This window comes from Erithacus rubecula, assembly GCF_903797595.1.
Source record: "Erithacus rubecula genome assembly, chromosome: 3".
NCBI classification, from domain to species: domain Eukaryota; kingdom Metazoa; phylum Chordata; class Aves; order Passeriformes; family Muscicapidae; genus Erithacus; species Erithacus rubecula.
The window spans coordinates 123,853,479-123,876,599 of NC_136689.1; the positions used below are offsets into that span (position 1 = coordinate 123,853,479).

Genomic DNA, 23,121 nt, shown 5'->3' on the forward strand with positions numbered 1-23,121 from the left:
ATTTGCAGCTGTGCCACTCCTGTCAATAGATCAAACAGCCTGTTGAAAAAAGGGATGTGAAAGCCTCTGAGCACTCCCAATGTCACTAACATGGTGCTCAGAATGTTGCAGAAGAACACAGACCAGAGGGGATTTATATACAGAATTTGAAAAGAAAGCATGAATTTGACTGTTTAACAATGTGAAAGGCTGTTTTAAACAGAGTTATCAAGCTGTGCACTAAGAAATGTGCCTTTTACATTAAGCCATTAGGACAGATTGGTGGGAAGGAGCAGAAAATGCAGGGACAATGAAAAGAGAGTAGGCATTAGAACTGCAAATCCTGTCATGTAACCACATCACATCCTGTCAAGGCTCTTTGACTCAGGCAATTTTCCAGCTTTCAGAGTTTCAGTTTGCATTTAAGAAGTGAACATCTGGACTGTTCCAAAACTGAGTGCAGAAGTGTTGGTCACACACATTGGATCATAGATACTGTAGTGATCTGTGGTAAACAGCCTTGAGGAGTTGCAGACATTTTTCCCCATCACATAGTTTGTTTACCTAAGAGTTGAGTTTCACAGCTTCAGCATCTGCTCTTACAGCTGTGAATTCCATTATACCTGCCACCAAGGTCATTGGAGAAATCAGCTGCAAGTCTCATTTGCAGCCATCTAACTTGGCCTGTCCAAATGCAGATAAGAATCACCTTCAATTAATAAATGTTGTCTGAAAATCTCATTTGCATTATGAATTAAAAGTGTGCAGAAGTTTTCATAACCCTGAGTATGCAAGTTTGTGATAGTCCTGGATCCTGAAATTTCTATCAGTTTCTCTCTCTTGTGAAATAAAAGCCAGATGTATGGAAGTTAGCAGTGGAGAAAGTGATTTTAAGATAGTACTGTGTCATCATTTTCTTAACAGGTCAATTAAAAAACTCCATTAAAAATAAGGTCAATTAAAAACTCCATTAAAAATACAAAAAATGCTAAGTGAAATCAGCCATTCAATATTCACTCCTCAGCAAGATTCAAAGAGGACATTCATGCTTTTAAGTTCCATTAATAATCTGTTTCTTTTCCTCTTTGGAAGAAAGGCAATATGCTAACTTTCAGTAATGAGCTGTAGGTCAAATATTTTTTTCTTTCAACTATTAAGGCCTTCCTTATGAGAGAAAATATCACTTCAAAGTTGATCTAGATGAAATCTGCTTCAAGCAAACAGGTTTGAATTGAATAGAATACTTCCCTGCATTTATGTATTTATATGATGGCATGGGAATATGGCAGTACATCCACACTTTTCACATCACTGATTTAGACAAAATTAGTAGTGGTGAAATGGTTTTGCATGGCCAGAAAGTCTTGGGGATTCCATGTGCTCATGGGCTATGTCTGGTTTTGCCCTCCTTCTGCAAGGCTCTCTCACAGAACACTATTGCACAGCAATGATTGCAAACAAAGTTATTGGGCATTTTCTTCCTTGGTGTGGAAGGCCGAGATCTCTGAGCCTTGCTGTCCAGCATGACAGCAACAGAAGAGGAGTACAAGCAGAAAGGTGAAGAAAAAACCCAAACCAAACATTTCTAATGTTTAAATGGACTCCTGCCAGAACTGAGACCAAATATGTGAGGCTTGAGGAGCAGCAACTGCACCATGCTGCACAAAGGATGAATTTCAGTGAGTTTGCAGTGAGCAGGAAGGTGCCAGTGGGATCATGCTCAGGAAAGGAGGCTGCACCTGCAGCCAGCTCCAGAAAAGCTGCAGCTTGCTGCCCTAAGGCAGCACAGCAAAGCCAGCAAGAGCCAGGCACTTGCACCTCCTGCTGCAGCCCAAGCAGGCGGCTTCACATCCCAGTCAGTCTAATGTTTAAGTTGCACTATTTACCAATGCAACAAAAAAACATTACTAACCTAACTATCCTTCTGTACTCTTATCTTTCCAGCAATCTTGACACAGAAGAGCTCTGTGATAAGGTTTTTTTGGGAAAGAACATAATTTATGCCTGCTGCAGCCCTCTGCAAATCAAATAAACATGCTATGTGATTATTTTTATCTGTTTTATCTTTGTAGCTCAAACAGAAACTAATTTCCACTCAGAGTAACTCCTGGGAAAATGCAGATGGCTTATAATCTTTTTAGGCTCTGTCATCCCTTATGTGCAGAATACACTTTGAAAAATATTTTTCCTATGCTGTCTGAGATTCTAGATCTGTTCTGACATAAAGATTAGATAGATAGATAGATAGATAGATAGATAGATAGATAGATAGATAGATAGATAGATAGATGACTTGTATTTTATTTGCCTTTAGTGTGAGATATCTTTTCATATACCCCACTAAAGGAAAATTCATTTTGTTCCTCCTGCTTGAGCTGGGGAGAACAGCAAGTTTGACAAGTTCTATGTTCCCTTGTCACAATCAAACTCCTGCAAGACCTAGCTTTTGGCCCAATTACCCATTTCTGTACCTCATTCTGAGCTGTGAATCATTTCCCCAACACTCTGTTTGCTCTTCAGCTTATTTTACAGCACCTGATTTAGGAATGCTTCTTGCAGCAGAAAACAATTTTAAAAGGTTTTTGCAGGTTCTTCCACAAAATTCAGGAAAAAAAAAATATCATACTTGTCAACACCAACCTGTTTCTGAGGGAAAGATAACAGTAACCTGATAAGTGGTCAGCAGTGTTGAAGACCTTTGAAAGCTGAACACACTGTCAAGTTGAATCACCCACAGGGTGTCAGGGCCAAGAACCCACTGAAAGACACCTCCCCCTGTGGCTTATAAATGTATGACAAGAGGCTCATCCGAAGTGAGTTGGGCTGTGACAATTTCTGTTCGTTGAGTATCTGGCCAAAACTGTGCAAACCTGGCCGAGGAAGGGAGGTGGTTTTGTTCCACAAGGGATTTTCTGCAGTTGATGCTGCACTGAAGGCTTGCTGGGCTGGGGGTGTCAGTCCAGCACTGACTCTCTTTACTGCCTGTTTTAATTAAATACAGGCTGCTTCAAATGCCTTTAAATCTTTCAGATGTTGCCACTAGGATGTCTCTCATCTGTAAATCTGGTAATACTTAAGCTTGTGATTGTACAGTTCTTTCTGAGTTATATCAGTTCATCTCAGAAATGAAGAACATCCAGGGAACTAATTCATAATATGTTTTTTTCTAAATAATTTCATTCAACCTCTCAGCAATACCAGCTCACATCACAGTGTTCCTGGCAACTTATGTTTTTGTGATTGCCCTGCAAACCTCATGCTGACCTCTTAAAAACCCTGAAGGGCTGTTATTTATTATTTCAAAAAGCTTCTATCTAATCTTGTTTTTCCTGTCTGTCATTTAGATGTTGATTTTTGTGCTCTTCCAGGTGATCTGATATCTAAATGCCTTATCTAACACAGTCTCTAAGCTTTAACATAATTTTATTTACTTATTTTTCACAGTTTCCTTCCTGTGCTTCCCTCTATTGTATTTCACCACATCAACCAAGCAGGAGCTCTGGTCATGATTTCCCAGGTTTGCTTCCCCCTCTTGCTGTAATCCCTCTGATTTTGCATCATCTTTCTGTTAAAAAGCCCTTTGCTTTGAGAATATATACAAGGACATCCTCCAATCTGTTATTTCCATGATTTTCATTTAGATGAATTTTGCATGCATAATATTTGTTGAAAATATCACAGTACCTGGGACTAGAAGCTTATTTGGCCAGCTCATGGTCTGTTCATTTCTCAGAGAAACAACTACTCTCAACCAACCTGCCTCACAACAGCCCCCACGTGGTATTATCTCCTTTAATAATTCACCAGAATTATTCATTTTCAAGGCAATATATTCAAATTCACCACATGCATACAAAAACTTAATTTGCTGCTAGTAATTGTAGACTATTAGACTGAAAATTCAGTTTTCAAAGAAGATGTAGATATTTTGAAAAAGTTTGCTTCAGCTGTCAAATTTATATTTACAATTTTGTTTTTGTGAATTTGACAGCTCATTTCTTGAAAGAAAATGTTTTGAAATACTGATTTTGATATTTTAAATATGCCAGAAATTATTTTACAGAGAAAGAATACAACATTTAAAAAGAAAATTATCCTTTTCATTGTAACTCCTTTTCATTTTGTATTTAGATATTCAATAATGACATAACTTAATTCAGACATGATAAAGTTGATATTTAATGAAATATTGATTTTTCAGATCATTTGTAGTAATGTGGGGGTTTTGTCTTCTTTTAGATTATTTTTCAAAGCACTTGGAGAGTATGAGAATGTTCTATGTGTCTTGGAAGACTTAAACATAACCATACTGAAAGCAATGGACAAAACAAAGAAAGTAAGTAAAAATTGTTAAATTTTCTTTACATTGTATATTTTGCTTGTTTGGAGTATTTCCAGAAGTTTTATCTGAATTTACTAATTAATATTTAAGTTCTTCCAAATATACATGTTTGTAGCTTCTTTAGTGAAGCTGTTATCTTTGATATTGGAGTGTTTGCAGGAGAAAAGTACTCACACATTTTACATAACCTTCCAAAATAAAAACCCAAACAGTGTAGCTTATTTATTTAGAGCTTGAGTCAGAAAGCTGAATGTCTCTTCATTCATGCTGTGCACCTTCCACTCCTAATGAAGTGAATAGGAGCTGTCTCACTGTCTTGTTGAGCTGGATATTAAAAAGAAATAGATCCATTCATTTTCGCTCAGCATATTTTTTTAAAATAGCCATGTGTATAAAATACTGCTGCTGAAGGGCAGGACATCATCTCATAACAACCGGAAGTAAATAAAAGACAGCATTTAAGAATTATTGCAGAAGTTAATTACAAGGAGGAGTCCCAGCAGAGTAAGGAGAATATAAAATATATGTGCTGAATTGACTAGAAATGTGGATAAGAAAATCTGCAGTATTAATAAGTATTTCATTTGTCTACTTGAATAACCCATCTAAAATATATCCAAACCACAATTTCTTTGAATTTTATTTTTTTTAACTGAAGATTCAAGCCTAATGGGTTTTCTTTCTTTGAGGAATACTTCAGCTGACTATTCATTAGAGATGGTAGAAATAGAGCAAGGCTAACACTGGAAAAGAACTTTTAATTCCATTTAGTAGAAACTTTGTGTGAACACAGTCAAAAAAAAAAAGGTGTCCTCAAGTATTCTAAAATAGTGCTTTCTGCCAAGGATATGCTCAGTCACTACAACTTTATATAGAAATTAAATTTTCAATTCAAAATTTGGATTGCTTTCAACAGGAATTCAGTTCTCAGGAAACAGATATGTTATGTGATACGTTACCTGATAAATCATTGGAATCCAAATATTAAAATTTCTATCTTAAATAGTTCAAGTTTTATTTAAATTCGTGGTCTAAAATCTGGATTACAGCCATCTCAAATCAGAGCTGGAGGAGCAGCAAGGGTTAGCTAGCACATTGAGAAAAGAATAAGAAATTATGACCTTCACCAGTGACATAAGACGTGGGGCAGCTCACAGCTCGAGCTGACTCCCTGCTGTGCAAACAGGTGCTCAGGAATGGTTGGTCTGGCTTTAAATGCATCCCAGGCAAGACTTGGGTTTCCTCTCCTAGTGCAGCAAAAACCTTTGTCACCATTCTGTCACTGCAGCCATTGAGACCCTTGAACAGTCACTGAGTGGTAGAAGCATTTACTACTATCTTCTAAGATAAATAAATGGTTGGAAAATTCATGTATAGAAAAGAAGTCTGGAATTGAAGATCTACACTGGGACACCCACCAGCACACAGTGTATCTACAGTGGCTGAGTCAGTTTCCAGTGACCCAGACCAAATTTCCAAGGACTAAATTGTCCTATTAAAAACCAAGATAAAGACTGCCAAGACTGAATCTGAACTCCACCCTGCAATGCATGGGATTGATTTTAGTCCCAGTCCTCGGAGCTGCCATGGACTTTCCATCCCCTCTGACTTTGTGGATTGAAGAAAACTCAGCACCTCTAACTATCTAAACTTCTCCAGAGTGTGTTCCACTTCAGGTAGAGAGCTCATTCACTCTTAAATATTTAGTGGTGCTTTATTGACTTATTGATTTTAGAATCAGACAAAAAACCACCACTCAGTCTTTCCTACATAAAATCCCTATCAGTGCCCATATTCAGTAAGTACTTTTCATGAGAGGCAGCTGCAGAATTGGAGCCCTAGAAAAATTCTTCAGCTCCATTTTCAAGGAAACTCTTGAAAGCAGGCTACTTCAACATGGGTATGCCACCAAGAGCAACTGGAGCTTGGCTTGGCTATGGACTCCTGAATTTAAATCAAAATCAACCAAATTGTCCCCATCACTTTGAATGATTTCCATGTGTAGATATTTTCCCCCCACAGATTAGAAGGAGCCTTGCTCGTGCAAGGCAATTTCAGTATGATTTCTGTGTACTTTATTGCCCTTGTGGTTTGAAAGAGCTGTCAGCACAGCTTTCTTGAGTGAGTTTTCTCCAACCTCCCAGCCCTCTGCTCTCTGAAGGTGAAACCATCATCATCTGTGGCAGAAAACACTCCAGTGTGTTAGCAGGTCCAAGAAGCTTTGACTTCCTTTCAGTGTTCTGGGGCCAGATCCCTCCTGCCAAACCAAACAAGAAGCACCTGGGAAGACAGAAAGCTCTCAGGAGAGCTCCATTGGGAGGGTACTAAGCTGAAAATGCAGAGAATTTGATTTCTCCAGGAACATCTTTCAGCAGGGAAAAGACTGAGTTGCATTTGCAAGCAATAAACTTCAATACAAACCCCATCTAACCAGAAGATGTAGGGGAGCTACAGACTTTCTGTTTCAGTGCTGTTTCCTTGTGTTTTATCCTTACAGCAGGAAGGAAAATGATGACCTCTGAGTGCACACTCCTGTAAATACTGAGGTGCAGTTCTTCTTTTTGCAGACAAAAGCACAGCAAGCTTTCACAAAAGGAATGGCAGCCAACAAAAAAAAAAAAGAGGGAAAAGAGGGATGGGATACTGCAAATCTTTTTTTCAGACTCTGTAAATTCTGATTCTTTGCTTTGGAGCGATTTTCTTCCCTCCTTTGCAGCTGTGTTTTGAAAGACACCTAACAATTTATCTGTGATAGCAAGGGACCAGACTAGGTGAACTAGCAAAATGCATTTGAGAAGTAGTGATCAAAACTGGTTTATTCAAGAACTGGTTTTCACACAGTATTCACATACACAAAACATAAACAATTTTAGCATGAAAAAAAGACAATTCTTCACTGGAGTTGCAAAGTTCTTGAATAGCCTTCCAAGTCTTTTGTGGGGAAAAAAATCCTAATTTATTTTTACATGTTGCTTGCAAAAAATATAGAAAGTGGGGTGTGCCAACAGCAGGATGCTGGATCAACACAGCAATTTTAATTATCACTTCTATGAAATCACCAATTTTTCTGCTTGGCTCAAAAACCCCCAAATCTAAGCAAAGTCAGTGCAGACTTATTATTACTTGAAAATTTCTTGAATAGTCTAAAAATAGGAGCCAGTAAAGTAAAAGAGAAGATTATAGGAGCTGAGAGAGTAATACAGGGCTTGAAATTTAATTACTGAAGGTTCATTTATGGTAATTATGTAAATCACTGCAATCTTGAGGGTTGATAGCTATTATAAACCAGAATACCTAGATTTTTTTTTTTTTTACTTGCATATTTGACTAATAGTAACAGTAGCATTATGTAGATTTTATTTCAAAAGAAATTATCTGGGAAGAAAGGTAAATAAGCATTTGTTGACAATGGTATTCCACAACTAACATTCTGTTTGAGCAAAAATGAAGTTTTTAATTGCTTCTTTGTTTTCACAAAAAACATGTTAAATTGGATGGCTGTCATTTTTCCATGAGGTTAGAATTCATTAACATTTTAACAGAATCTAGTCTTGCTCTCTTTGAAATGGCCCTTTTTACAAAAGCACCTTTCACAGAATTAGTGCAATGAATAGCTGCTGCACAAGAATAACAGATTTTGCTCAGTTTATCTGAGTATTAATTTTCATGCACTGATTTGGAAAACAATTCATTTGTTCCTTTAGATTTATGGCTATTTTTTTTTTATATGTAAATCAAAAATCACAGATTCATTAAGGTTTAGAATCATTCATGTTGGAAAAAATCCTTAAATTCATCAAGTCCAGCCATTAACCTCCTGACACTGCCAAATTGGCCACTCAACCACATCCCCCAGTGCCACATCCACACATCTCTCAAATCCCTCCAAGGATGATGACTCCACCACTTCCCTGAGAAGCCTGTTCCACTCCGTGACTGAATTGGCTCTCAACTGGGGAGTGATAATGTATCAGCAGTGCTAAAATGCACCAACAGTTCTCCCTGCCACAAGGCAGAGAGGACCCTATGAATAAATGCTATTTTTATCTGGGAACATTATTAAATTATGTTTTGGAAATTTTATTTTTGTTTATTTTTAAGATTGTGATTATTAGCGCAAGTCAGAGCAAACTAAGATAAATTAAAAAAGTTGTAAGCAATTAATTCTGAGCAGTCATGCAAGGATATTCCAGAGATTCATGCCTTTCCTCTTCTAGTTCCTTATCAGAGTAATGAAAATTCTTGGGAACTTCTTTGATCCTTTTTCATGGAAGTTTTATACCTCCTGGCTCAGAAAGATACAATGCTCAAATTTTGCCAGTAGCAGAGAAGATGTGTGTAGTTAGAAATAAAGATAAAATGAAAACCCCCTTAATTTAATATTCATACCTCTAAAGAGAAACTACTTCACAGCAGAAAAATAAACATTTAACTAGTCATTCTCCTCTTGATACCAATCAAAACCACCAGCAGCTTTGATGTTTTCTATGTATCATTGCAACCTTCTCCCTGGAGCAATGGTGTTACACATTTCCCTGCTGCCTGCCAATATCAAGCACAGCCAAAACAGTTTCTTGTCTCTCAGCTAAGTGAAAAGCCAAATATCACTTAAATAGGAATTACTTTTTATCCATGGATGGATTTTGCACACACTATTATGGCAACAACAGTGTATTACTCCTTCAATATCCCAGCAGAAGAGAGTGATAAACTGTTCTGAGAGATGTGTGATGATCTTCTTTCTAATCAGCCATGGCTGCCTATTTTATTGCATTGCTGTTATGTCAGCACTGCAGATGGTTAGTGGAAATCGTCACTGTTCCAATTCTCTAGGTAGAATTTAAATTAAACACACAATTTATGCTAAATATAATACTTGGATAAACCTGTAAAACTTGTGCCATTTGTGTGATGTGAATACAATGAGCAATTCTCAATATGGTTTCTGGTGAAATTATGATTTTATTCTGATGCTGTTCTGATTTCTTTCTACAGTCTGAAAAATTTGATCTTAGGGATTTCATTTTAGTGAAGTTATTCTGAGTAATTTTATATCCTCAATTTAACATTGTAACCCAGGGCATTGTCCCACTAATTTCAGATCTAAAGGCATGCAGGACATGCTATTCCATTATAAAGGGAAATTTAAATAGATTAATCTTTACTGAGTTCTACTCAGTGATAACTGATTTTTGGTTGACTTGAGGGTATTTTCAGTAAAGATAAGCATAAATACTTTTGTGAAATTATGTTTAATATGACATATAAATAGGAAACAGAAAATTGATACTTAATATATCAGTAGGATATGCCCCACTCCTCCATCTCAAGGAGCTGCTCCTCTGACAAATGAAGCAGCAAGGTCACATCACCCAGGGGAGAGGGCTGAGGCTGGCACCAGAGACTGAGAGGACCAGGAGCTGCTGAAACTTGGTAGCTCTGAGATGGAACTGCACTAGGAGACTCCTAAACCCTGCCTCCTCTGCCTGTGCACAAGCAGAACCTCTTCTGCACTTTCTAAGACAGCCTTTAGACACTTTTAAATACCACAGTGACCTTTTTCACAGCAAAATCACTAATTATGTGCATTTTCAGTTGCATTAAAGGAAATGGAAATCCTTGCTGCTCACAAAGGTCACTGTTGCCTCTTGATGAGGAAGATGTGGAAAATTACCCTCATTCATTCACACTCAGTAAAACTAACAAGCAGAACAACATGTTAATACAGACTTATTTCATCTGGCCTGCCCAAACTGTGGTGCAGTGTAATGTCTGTGCTAATGAACAGCAACTCACAGCTAATGAAATTCAAGAAATGGGCCATTTTTCTAGTTTGTGTACAGACACCATCCATGGGTCCCATTACTGATTAGTGCCACGATGCACTGACAATACCAATGCTGGCCATGCCAGTAAAGCTGATTCTACCCTAATATAAACCTAATAAAATGATACAGAAATGTTGTACCAGTGTGCCTTTAGTAAAATACAAAATAAGTACTTTTTGCAGAAAATAGAGTGGTGAAAAAATACCAAAGCATGGCTACTAATGAGGTTTAAATAGCTACTTGAGGTTTAAATTGAATTGCAATGGACAATCTTTGCCCCTCCATGACTTAAATTATTGTTATTAGATCATTTAGATATGCTGAATACCTTCTTCTGTGATCTTTAAAGAACTTTAGAAAGATAGGAAGTAGGTTTTTTTTTACTGTGCAGGAGCTGAAGCTGCCCAACATTGCTATGAGCTCAGAATGTCTTGACTCAGCAATTCATTAAAGAAAACAGTAAATAATTTGCAATTATTTGCTCAACCATGTGCCTTAAGAGAGTTAAGTAATTCCACATAGAATAGTTGTAATCACTAATATTTGGGTAAAATATACAAAAGGAAAAATAATTCTAGACTGCCACAGATGATTTTAACATCCTGCCTACCTTTCCTACCTTTGCCACAATAGCTCTGTAAATCTGATAAAGTAACTCTAAGACATTTATAAAGATCAAAAGGATCTTTCCCATAGGGAAGCCTTTAAATACAGAGATTATAGGACAGAAATATAAAGAAAAAACTACTAAATAGCAGTTCAATGCAAAAACTTGAAGCAGTTCTAATTTAAAAAAAAAAAAATCTTACTAACTTTAAAATGCAGGAAAGCTTTTCTAGGTAATTTCTTTTCTGAAGGAGTTAGAAAGCAGTAGCCTCAGACAGAAGCAAGTATCACACAGCTAATGTTTATATGATAAAATAATCTATCTGTGAGAGCCCACTTGAACAGCTTTCAAAATGAAACAATACTGATGTACATTTATGTTTTAATCAGATTTACCACAAGTATCAGCAGGAAGCAATATGGAGATATCTGCAATATTTACTTTCTGGATGCCCAGAATTTACAAACACAGTTCAAAAACTTACAAGAAATTGTCAGTTTTGGGATGACTTGTTCACTTATTTCCAAGAGCAATGGCAAAAGCTGAAAAAAAAAAAAAGAAATTATACCCTGGATTTCTACTGAAGGGTTTTAATTATTGGTCCATGATTCACAGATTCACACATGCTCTTCTAACTTGCCAGAGAATCAAAATTCTTGGAAATCAAATGATCTGTCAGGTTCACTGAAGTTTTAAATCAATTTACAATAGAGACAGTTTAGAAGAAGAGTAAAATTGCAGCTTTCCTATTGCACAAAAAGATTAGGTAATCATAAAGGCGTTGCCATAAACATTATTTATAGACTGGTGTGAGTCCCTCAGGTAGACAGACAATCTCTCATGAGCATCTATTTTAAAATTCTATCAGTGAAAATTATTTTCTGGAAAGTGACTCACAACTGATTAATCTGAAGACAGAAGCAAATGTGGAAGACCACAAAGATTCTGGCTACAAAAGTAGCTTCTGATGGTTCATGGGGTATTCAACACCATCACTGAGATTTCTGTGGCACAAGTCTTCCAACAAGAACTAACTTACTAACATATATAGTGAAAAGATTGTGCTCATTTGAGAGCAAAATGGTTTCAAGCTACTATCTGAGAATCATTCATTTCACATTCGAATTTCAAAACATCTTGTATTTGTGTTCTTATTGCAAACACATGCATGGAAAAATTCTAAGGGAAGTCTAAAAGCCAGAAAGGCATTTCAGCTGTAATTCACATTGGAAAGAACATGGAATACCTTAAAAATACCCATTTGCATTGACAAAAATACTCAGATGGGTTCTCAGATAGTGCAGGAGCCAACACCATTGAAGTGACAGGTCTTCTTTAAATCTTGGAGGTAGGGGCCCATCATCTCTCTTCAGATGTGGTGACTAAAGAAATTTTTCATTGAAAGCACCTCATGTTTTACAAAACTGTTTTAGACTGGATTGTGCCCAAAGATTTTCAAGATCAGCTGAGTGAGGAGCCAACAAATTAATTTAGAGCTTTTGAGATATAAATTTATTTTCTATCTCTGTTCCTGATGCAACCTCAACACAGTACGCAGAAGTTCTAGGGGTCTGTTCTATCCTCTATGGTACATTTATTTATGAGAAAAAAAGAAAAAGAGTGTTTATATTATTGTAAAGATGACCCCAACCCCCCCCCAACAAAGCATTACCTAAATACTACTGCAGAACTGCTAAATCACAGAATCACACACTGGGCATGGCTGGAAGAGAGCACAGTGGGTTTTTGCAGATCTGGGTTTGCCAGAAATGTCAAATTTGACCCCAGCCATGGAAATGTATTATTTATTGGACCAGGGAGACAACGGCATAAAAATTTATTTCTGAAATTATCTACACACAAAAAAAAAAAAAAAAAAAAAAAAAAAAAAAAAATACTGATATGTACAATACATTGGAAATGTCATTATTCAAAGAACCACTACAAATTGCTATGCTACAAACTTTAATAATAATAACCAAACTCTAGTTTCAATCACATTTAGATGCATGTAATGAAATTCTTAAATATACAGATATATGGTTTCAAAAATAATTAAACATATTAAAAGAACAAAAATCACTCAAAGGGTGTTGAATTCAGAAGGCAACCTCTCTGGCACAGTCCTTCAGCCAGCTGCTAGTGGGATCTTTCAGGGGAGTACCCTAAGCAAGTGCCCTGCTCAAAGACTATTCCCATAATCAGTGTCTGAGAAGGCCAGTGAGCTTGAGAAACATCTTTTCACAAGAGTGAGTCTGAATTAAAACTAAATTCAGTTCTGCAGTTGTCAATCTCATTTTGGCTTTTCCACACTTCAGAAGTGATGTGGTGCTGCCATCAGCTGGAGTTGATGATGTAAAGAAAAGGATCTTTTTGAGTAGGATCTGTGTTGTGACACTGTGTGCCTGGGCCTCTCAGTTTGAGTGGGAGTTGTGTCCACGCCTGGAAATTCAGAAGTCTTTTTGTCCATCAGCAAATATTGCTCACATCATTTACATATATAAACATGGAAACATCCAAACTGCTTTCTGAATGAAGTCTGAACCTTCCCTCATATATTTCTAATTAGTAAGCAAAGCCTGACCTTTTGGGGGTTATTTTCATGTAATTCTTAGGACTATCAGGAAGTTTCCAATTTGGATCAGTTTGTGACTTGCTTTCTCTTGAGGGAGACACTGAGCCAGCTGCAGTCCCTGCAGAGCTGCCTGGGGTGTGCCATGGAAGCCATGGAGCAGCAGACCCGGCAGGAGAGGAGCAAAGCCTGCTGCATTTTGGCTACAGGAGAGTGGCAAAAAGGATAATGCAACATAGCTCCTCGTGTAAGGGAGAAGCAAAAGAGAGAGAGAGCTTTATTTAAAGAAACACTACACTTGTATAGGGTAGTAGGTGCAAAACAAAACAGAAAACACTCATTGGTCCAAGAAGGCAACACCTCTCTGAAAACATGCTTTATGCAAAACATCATGGACACTCACACAGCTCTCATGCACTTGTATAATGATTGTCATAATTTCTTGTCTTTGTGCAGCCTGAGAAACTCAAGGCTTCAAGGCTGCTTTTTCTCTCGTTCCCAGCAGTATCCAAAAACAAAAGCCCTCCTCAGCTGCAGGGAAGGGGTGAGGAATGAGGTCACTGCTTTACATTTCACCCTGAAATCTCATAGAGGGAATAACAGGAGAAACAAGGACACACTTTTAATTCCCTACAGGGACCCACTAACAGGAGTTTTCCTGAAATTGGATGCACGTGATCCTGTGATGGGCATCCTGTAGGACAACCATTTTGGTGCATGCTAGGTTCTGCTGACTTATTTTTAAATCCCAGGACAGTTTAATATCAAACCATATTGATTTTAATATCAAATGTTTGTTTTTTCCAGCTTTATGATTTTTTTTTCCATGCACAATGTTCTCCATGTTAAAAGAAAAAATAGCCAGGCTTTTGCTTGTCACAGCTTTTTCTTAGAATATATGGCCATAATCTTGGTTAACATCTAGCTCCATAAACTCTCAATCCCCTGGGTAGCCTTTATCAATCCAAGGGTTTTAGCTGAATTTAGTACAGTGATCTCCATGATGAGGGTTTGTAGAATCAAGGATCAAAATATTTTTGAAAAGTTACTTGGCTGCATGGAATTTTTTCCTCAGTATGCTATTGTTAAAGACAATAGAGAAAGCAAAATACAAACTGTTGTTATGGACAAAGATCTTAAGACCTTTCTGTTAGAAATGCAATTTTCTTTTTCTGTTAGCAATGTCATTTTCTTGTTTTGCTGTTGGGTTTGAGATCCCTGACTTACAGGAGTAATAACTTTTGGGTTTGTGCCAGCACCTTGACTGTAGGAATCCAGCAGGTTTTGAAAGTCTGAGGGTGCACCAAGCATGCACAATGTCTGTGTGCCTCTATTCATGAGAGTTCCTCTGCAGGGATGCTACCAAACTCCTGTGAATGAAGAAACTCTGAATGATTACTTAGGTCAGCAGAACCACATCATTGAGACTAGATAGTGACCTTGAGATTTGTCTCCCTCAAAGATTTAGGTTTATGCCAGCTTTACCCTTTTTTTTTTTCCTCTTTTAACTTCTTTAATGACCTAATCAAAACTAATTAATAATATTGAAAATCCAGAAAACAATTCAGTGCTCTCAATAAGCATTTCTTTTTATTTAATTTCAAAGGCAACATAGAAGCGTATTTTCTGAGAAAAGAGAGAGAAGAGCTCTCCCACACATTTTTCCTTAAGAGGTCTCCAGTGTTTCTGTGCAGAAAAGATCCAACAAAACCAGAAGTGCTCTCAGTTCAGTGGCCAGGAAAACGCTTAGCTTGAAGACTTCAGAGGAACAACAGCCTGTCATCAAATAACCCTTATTCTAGCACAGGTATGGTATTTCACATTTTAAAGATATTTAAAATGCGTGCATACACACACATACAGAAAAATATACACATATTTCCTCTCAAAAAAATTTAATTTAGACATGTAAATAACTCAGATACTTTATTGAAAGAAGACAATTTTGACTTAATATAGAAGGTATTAACTGAAAACTGAGGAAGTTGAGGAAAATTAACGCATATCCATAGATCTGAAATTATAAAAGATAAAAAACTTAATTGAGGGTCATACTGTGTGTTTTGGATTGATTCAGCATATTTTAGGTAATCTTCACTGCCTGCAGATATAAATGAAAAGCTGAAGGCTATAATTTATACACAGCCAAGTTCTCTGCCATCTCAGCTGAGGGGAATAAATAATAAATGGAAAGGGGAAATATAAAACCTGAAAGAAAATAACATTTTATGTAAAATAATACAAAAAATAATCTGCAGCAGCATTTCTGTTTGGAAAATGATGGAGTACTTTGGTAAATGGATAATATGGGAGCAGTGACATTAAGCACGAGACTGCAGTGAAGACATCTCCATGTTTAGTGGCATGTCCCATACTCAAGGGATAAAGATGACTGAAACAACAAAATATGCAATGGGTCTAGCTCACATCTTGAGCAGTCACTGCTTGCAGCCACGTGCTGACCTCTTCCCTTCAAACCCTCCCCTGAGACCTTTCTGTCTCTACATTCATGGCTCACTCCTGCCCTCACTGAATGATGCTGCTCACTGGGGGCAGTGGTGCAGGGTGATGTCTGCTCTCTTGTGAGTTGGTGTTGTTCCTGACAAGCAAGGCCACAGAGCCTTGTAGCTGCACTCCTGATCCAGAAGGAACCCAAACAAATGCAAGCTCTACCAAATCCACTTACTATATTGGTGTAATCTTAAAGAGCTGACATTTTCCTCCATAGATTTACTAATAGCTGAGAGTTGTCTACTTTCCTACACAAGATTTGTTTTTGTCTTGGCACTTGGTCATCCTGCTCACTGCCCACTGCCCACATGCACAGTAACACTGGTGTGTAGATGCACTCAAGGCTCAGGACAGCATTTCTTCAGGTAAAAGTACATGTTGAGGTAAAGACACACCCTGCCTCCTCTACAGACCTCAGCTGTGGGATGTTCTCAGCATTAGGATTTCTTTCTATGGTCAAAATATATGCAAGTGCCACAAGAACTCTCAGCTGGGAAATGAGAAAGTTAATGACTGTGCATAACAAGAGCATTTAGTGAAAAATCTTCAATTTCTGATAAATAAAATAAAGCAATGAATGTATTTACATGGTGGGTGATCTCAGGAACTGCTTTAATAATTCATATATTTGTTTCCTTGAGTATTGTCCTTTTCATTTGGCAATTTTCATGAGACTTCAGCAAAGCAAAACTTTCCAGAGACATTGGAGGAACTCACAGAATCACAGAATATCCTGAGTTGGAAGGCACTCATAAGGATCATCAAAGTCCAACTCCTGGCCCTATATAGTGCCATCCCCGAGAATCACACCATGTGTCTGAGAGCATTGTCCTAGTGCTCCTTAAACTCCTGTGCTGTGAGCACTTCCCTGGGGAGTCTGTTCCAGTGCCCAGACACCCTCTAGGTGAAGAACCTTTTCCTGATACCCAGCTTAATCCTCCCTGACACAGCTTGATGCCATTCCCTTGGGTCCTGTCACTTGTCACCCTCACCAGAGAGAAGGGATGGGCACCCATCCCTCCTCTTCCTCTCAAGAGGGAGCTGCAGACTGCAATGAGGCATCCCCTCAAACTCTTCTCCAACTGAACGAGCCAAGTGACCTCAGCTGCTCCTCTATGGCTTCCCCTCGAGGCCCTTCATCATCCTCACAGCCCAGATGCTTGGAGCCCTGTTCTCTAGCTCCACCCATAGTAAATGGCATCAGATTGGGCTGGGTGGGGCACTGAGCAATCTGATCTAGTGGAAGGTTCCCTGCCCATGGCAGGAGAGTTGAAATTCAATGTTCTTTATAGTCCCTTCCAACACAAACCATTCTATGGTTCTATGATCAGATCACTACAGTCAGGAATATACCTGCAGTGGAGATGGAGAACTTCTTTCCATTAGCAGCATGATTTCAAAAGTGCTGGCATTAATCTAGAATGCAGTTCTCATTCTGTATTGGATTTCTATTGAATCTTAAATAGAAAGAAAATAATTCATGGAGTCAAATCATGCCTTCCTTTAGTTTCACCTAACTGAGCAGTGAACCAGTTGCAGCACAATCTTTGAGAAGCCAAATAAATTGCAGGGTAAATTTTTTTAATGTATAAAATACAGGAATACAGTATGTACCAGCAACTTAGTAACATTTTATAAATATTTATCATTTATCTTTTCCAAAGCTTGGATTGAGGAAGACAGCCAATGGGTGATCCAGATAAACAGACTCCAGAAGCTAATTGATAGACTGGAAAAGAAGGTGTGTGGGCTTTTTTATCTGTTTCTTCTTTTACTTTCAATAAAGTAATCCTTAAAACACAAATGTTTTCAATGCCCCAGCTGCAACATTACCTAAGAGAGTTAATAATCATTAAATACCTACATTTTTCTTCCACCTTCCTCTTTTCATATTCATGACATTGTTTTCCCATGCTTCCCTTTCCCCCTCCCATCACCACAGATTCAACTTTTCATAAAAATGTGAAAAATTGTATCATTCTATGACTGGAGCATGTTAATGTATTTAGTTATGTTTGTTTGGGGGAACATGCTACAACATTCCCCTTTTAGGATCTGATATTTTCCTCTTCCTCTCCAGACTTTCTCATTAAAATTTGATAGAAAGTTTTGTTTCCTCCTTTCCAGAATTCCAGAGAATACACATTTATAAAGATTAAACCATATTCCTTGTCAGTACAGTTAAACCAAAATCTGATGCAAATCCTTCTTGGGAGCCAGCTGCAGCCCCCAGAGCCCAGAAACCACCTGTGGTTCCCACACCAAAGCAGAGCCCTGCAAGAGTCTGACAAATAATCCATCTGATTCAACAATCCCAGGGCTTCACAGTGCTTGTAAAATCCTGAGCCACTGTCAGTGCAGAAAATAGCTATTCTTTTTGATTATTATTCAAACTTGTTTGCTACTCTGGGGTTCAAAAGTTGTTTTATAATCTGTGTGTGATGAGTTGGCTATTTTTGTTTTGTTTTGCTTTGTTTTGTTTTGTTTTGTGAAGAAAGAACAGCAGAGGAAAAAGTAAGGTTATAAAATTCTGAGTTGTTCTCTGCACTAAGTTTCCCTGTTGAAGGACAGACAGACAGTTTCAGATAGGTGGTCAGGGAGTGGCTGACTTCAGTGGATTTTGAGACTCAGGGTGTTTCTTCCTCCTTGTCCACTAGAGGTGAGGTTTTGGGTTGAAGTGCTCTCAGAAGTATCTCCAGTCCCAGTGCACTGATGCTGTTCCTCCCCACAGGTCAGTGCTCACCTGCAGGGAGACTGTGCCTGTACTCCAAAGACATTGGCATGGGTCTCTTCACCAGCAGCCACACACAGGCAGCACTCACAGGGATATGAAACAGCCTGATTCTGTTATTTCTTTCTAGCTGGTTGGGATATTCCCCTCTGAATATTGTCATCTAGTGTTTGTGGCTGGACCCATGCCCCTTACCCGGGTACTGGCTCAGACCTTGGGTCATGGCAGAAAAATGTCTCCTGTTACTCAACTACTAGTCCAACTTGAGTTGAGTAGCAAGTTACACACACAGAAAAGAGTTAAGTAAGGGATTTAGCAAAAAATCCCCAGTAAATGCTGGGGACTTGGCACATGGCTCAGCAAGAGAAGCATACTGACCTTTCTCTGCTCTTCATCCCTCCCAAATGAAAAACCTGCCCCTAATTACTTTTCCTCTTTGGTCCCAGTTTGGTATTTCTGTTATCTCAGCCTTCTTAGTGATTAGCTGCATATGGCCAACCCCAGCACTGCTGGCCTTGCTCCACAAGGAGCCCAGCACTCCCTTTGGTTATCCCTGCAGCCTGACAGTCTCTCGCATCACTTCTCCTTAACCAGCTGTGAAATTCAGCCATTCCTTGTGGCACTGCCCATGGCTTTTGTCACAGCTTCTCACTCTGCTCCTTGCCATGCTCTGCAGCTCCTCATGGTCTGCTCAGTCCAGAGACTCTGGCCAGGGAATACCCGTGAGCCTCTGTACAGTCGCTTTCTCCCGAGGTCATTTCTGCATGGGAAAAGCAATTGCACAGTTACCACATTAATGGCATTTTAGTAGCCATTAGTAGCCAACTAGATCTTCTTCTGAATAGATATAAATTGGATTTTGAAATGTCAAAGTCCATCATGAAAGATAAGTCTGGCTTTACTCTGCACTCTGCTTTGGAAACAGCAGCTCACCACCCTGCCACAGCTGCCACCTGACATGGACTGATGCAAAAAAAAAAAAAATTTAAAAGAATGTCACTTAAAAAAGAAATAAAACTGGCATTCAGCAATAATGTAATGCAAATGTTACAGAAAGCACACAGACATTTTGTAGTAAATAAACTTACAACAAAGATGCTATAAAATGATCAAATTTCCTACAGATAAATGACAGAGAACCTCACTCTGAAAAGGAGCTCGGAGCCAAAGGGAAACAGTGGCAGGGCATAGACCTCCCATAATTACCTACTTGTCAATATAAAACCTGATTAATAAAACATAACAATTATTTAAGTCTAATTGTTCCAGTAGACTGCCTATCTATATTCATCTTTGCTTAAATTTGCATCTACTTGATTTTGTATCTCACAGCCACATCTGACTGTGAGAGGCATTAAATACCAGATAACTTCCAGCAGCTACTAAAACCCCTCTTTTTGCCTTTGCCCTGAAACAGATTAGAAAGGATTGCACAATCATGCTAAAAGGCAATTTCAGAAGCCACCACTTCTCAGCTGAGGTGAGGTAGGATTGCAAAGGCATTTTAAAGCCCTAGCTCTGAGCTGCATAGCAAGTTATGAGTCAGTTTTCCTAACAGAAAGCTACCTGGTAAAAGGTAGATTTAATGTTGTCCAAGTCCTCTGCTGTGTTCTGTCAAAGGAGCATTTGAGCACGAATCAGTCCTGTAATTTGTCTATTTTCACTCAAGTTCTAAATTTACATATACTGGCAAAGAAAGCAATTATTTTTTTGCTGCATCCTACATTTGGAGAAACTTTGCAGCACTTCCTTGAGTCATTCCTTTCCTCTCTTTTTCCATATGTTTCTTGAGAAAAAAATGGCAGTGAAAGTGAACTTTCACTTCAGGAATACACATTTTTCCCTCAGATTTTTTATCCAAAGTGTCTGCACTGACAGTAAAGCTGGCTGTCTTTCCACTCACACACACATTTCATGACTTTAACTGCACAGCAGTTTCTGAATACTTCACTCCTGCCTTGCTCTGCCACCTGCTGCTGATGTAGGTCCTCTGCTAATTTGAATTCTACCTGCACATTCCTTGACTTTTCAGCAAGCACAGCATCTGTGCTGGCAGAACAGCTGCTACCTGAGTTAATCCTCACCCACACTGAGAGTGAAGAAACTTTTTGTTGCACAAGAACTGTGCTCAGTGAGAAGTGAAGCACCACTAGGAGTGTGTTTTGCTCCAGCTGCTTATTGCAAATCAATCTGCTTTTTTTTTTTTTTTTTTTTTTTCCCAGGCATATGTATATTTTTTAGACTATCATAATGTCACTGGGTTGGGAGGCACTGTATGTGCCTGGCAAGTAAAGAATGATTTTGTGTGTGCTGCTGGTTGGTGTTTGTGTGAATCACTGATTCCTGGTGTGCACATCCAGTTTGGGTACCAGGGGTACTCACACACATCTCTTTGCTGCCCAGCCCATCCTCACAGCAAGGGCAGCAGTTCAGAAACCTGACTTAGACCCTCATGCACATCTCTCTCAATGCTAGAAAACAACTCCCTGCAGAGAAGCTCCTTCTGTGAAAAGTTTTATGATTGCACAATAGTAGCTGGATAGTTCATTTCCAATTACCATTCTTGCTCATCTCCACAGTCCCTGTGACAATTTGAGAGGATGGCTGTCTTCTCTCAATTAAGTCCAACATGCATTTGGGAGCAAGCAGGTTTGTTAAAATGAAAAATCACCTGCCAAGCACTATAAATAAAACTTTACAAGACAGCCTGGGCTGGAATTAACCACTGAGGCATGCAAGATCTTGTAAACACTTGAGTTTGACTTAGAACTAATAAAGAAGGGATTTAACTTCTTGAAGTAGAACAGAATCTAGTTATTGGAATAGCTTGTTAAAAATTTAAGAGGGGAACACAGCTGTAGTATTGACTCTTCTTATAATTTCTATTTTCTTTTCAATTGCCTCAAAGGACCTAAAGCTTGAGCCACTTGAAGAGGAAGTTTTGGAAGAAAATGCAAGATCTGTAAGTATTGTTCAAGATAATTATTTTGACATTTTATTTTAAACACCAGGCATTGAGACCACATCTGGTCTCTTTTGTTAAAAAAAAAAATTTAAAAATCGTTATTGTCACTTTTTCCAGTGATAACCCATTTTAATCAGCAGAATACACTGTGCAAAAGACAACAGAACACAACTTGGAATATGTGGGCAAAACTTTTATATTAATTTTTTGCATTTTTTTCAAAGGATAGAGTGAGCCTATACCTTAACACACATAAGGACAAAAATGTGCCATTAATAAGATTAATCAAACTTGGCAACAGTGTTTATGGGGTGATAACTTCTTTGCTCCAAATGCTGCAATGAATGCTTTAACCATCATTGTACAGCCTCCCTGCTCCCAAATCTGCCATAGTAATCTTAGGAGGAAAAATGGAAGAGTATCTCATGCTCATTACAACCTAGAAAACCAAAATTGTGACCAGAAATAAACTTACTGTAAAACAATTTTATGTCCCAAGATTAATATACTAGCATTTCTAAATTCATTTGAACCTAACAAAATACAAATCAAATATACATGAAAAAATTATTTAATCACAGTAGTTGCATTAGATTTTTTTAAAATGAGATTATGCTGCATGGCTACAAAGACTGCTTATAATCCATGATATAACAGCATTCATAGTAAGGCAGAAATAAGTAAAAAGCCTGTACAACTAATTAAATTTTACTCATTAGGAAATACACAGTGTTGTTTTAAATATTCCATTAGCAAAGTTGACAAGCTTCAATAGATTTTAATGAATTAATAAACTACTTGAAAGAGCTAAATGATAATTATATCAATTCAGGATAAAATAGGTCTTCTGCAGTGCTGACTCTTTCCATAGTCCTGTTTAGAAAGACTGTTCATTTTCCTGCAGAATTATGGAGGGAAAACCCCCTCTCTATTCATCACTGAACATGGGCTGTCTCAGGCATGTCAGTCAGGTTAGGGTCAGGGCTCTATAAGGTAAAAACTATGAAAGCACCTTAACAAAAGCAACAATGCACCCAGTGCAGATTGTGGGGATATGCACACACTGACTCTGTTACTGAACATCTCAAAGATCAACCTTTGCTTTGCCCTCTTCTGCAAAGACTCTCCTCCAGAGTTTGAACAATGTCTGAAGTGGACACTCATGCCTAGACATAAAAGTCATGCTTGAATATTTCTATTTCTCCACTCCAGACCACTAGAACAGGGACTGCAAACTTCAAGGGAACTTTTGTGGGTTTTCTGTTATGATTGTGGTTTGTTTTGTTTCATGATAGACTTTTCTGAGTTCAAAGCACAAGGAATTCAGAGGAAGATGTGCAAGTAATATTGTAATGGTTTTGTATCAGCACATAATGATTGTTCAGCATCAAATGTCTGTGATAGAAGAAAAAGTGGAGGAATTCCGTTTTGTTCTGAGGCAATACGTGGAATATGCTTCTGCTCATCCTTGGGTAGAAGGAAGAAAGGTTAATTTTTCTTTTAATAACTCTGATTATTTATGAAGAGAGACCCTATGACACCTTTCTTGGTGGGTTATGTGTGAGTGCCAGGCAGAGCTTTTCAAA

General features: G+C 38.1%; 1 protein-coding gene across 1 annotated transcript in view; it reads left to right on the forward strand.

Annotated features, from left to right (window-relative positions):
- The window catches only part of NECAB1 (N-terminal EF-hand calcium binding protein 1), a 50,454-nt gene that overhangs the window by 24,055 nt on the left and 3,278 nt on the right, over positions 1 to 23,121 (forward strand). The window contains 8 exon segments of the mRNA XM_079299557.1: positions 4,192 to 4,315; positions 13,372 to 13,510; positions 14,935 to 15,080; positions 15,084 to 15,135; positions 17,504 to 17,580; positions 21,479 to 21,532; positions 22,903 to 23,000; positions 23,002 to 23,007. Of these exon segments, the coding sequence (XP_079155683.1) occupies positions 4,192 to 4,315; positions 13,372 to 13,510; positions 14,935 to 15,080; positions 15,084 to 15,135; positions 17,504 to 17,580; positions 21,479 to 21,532; positions 22,903 to 23,000; positions 23,002 to 23,007 (696 nt within the window).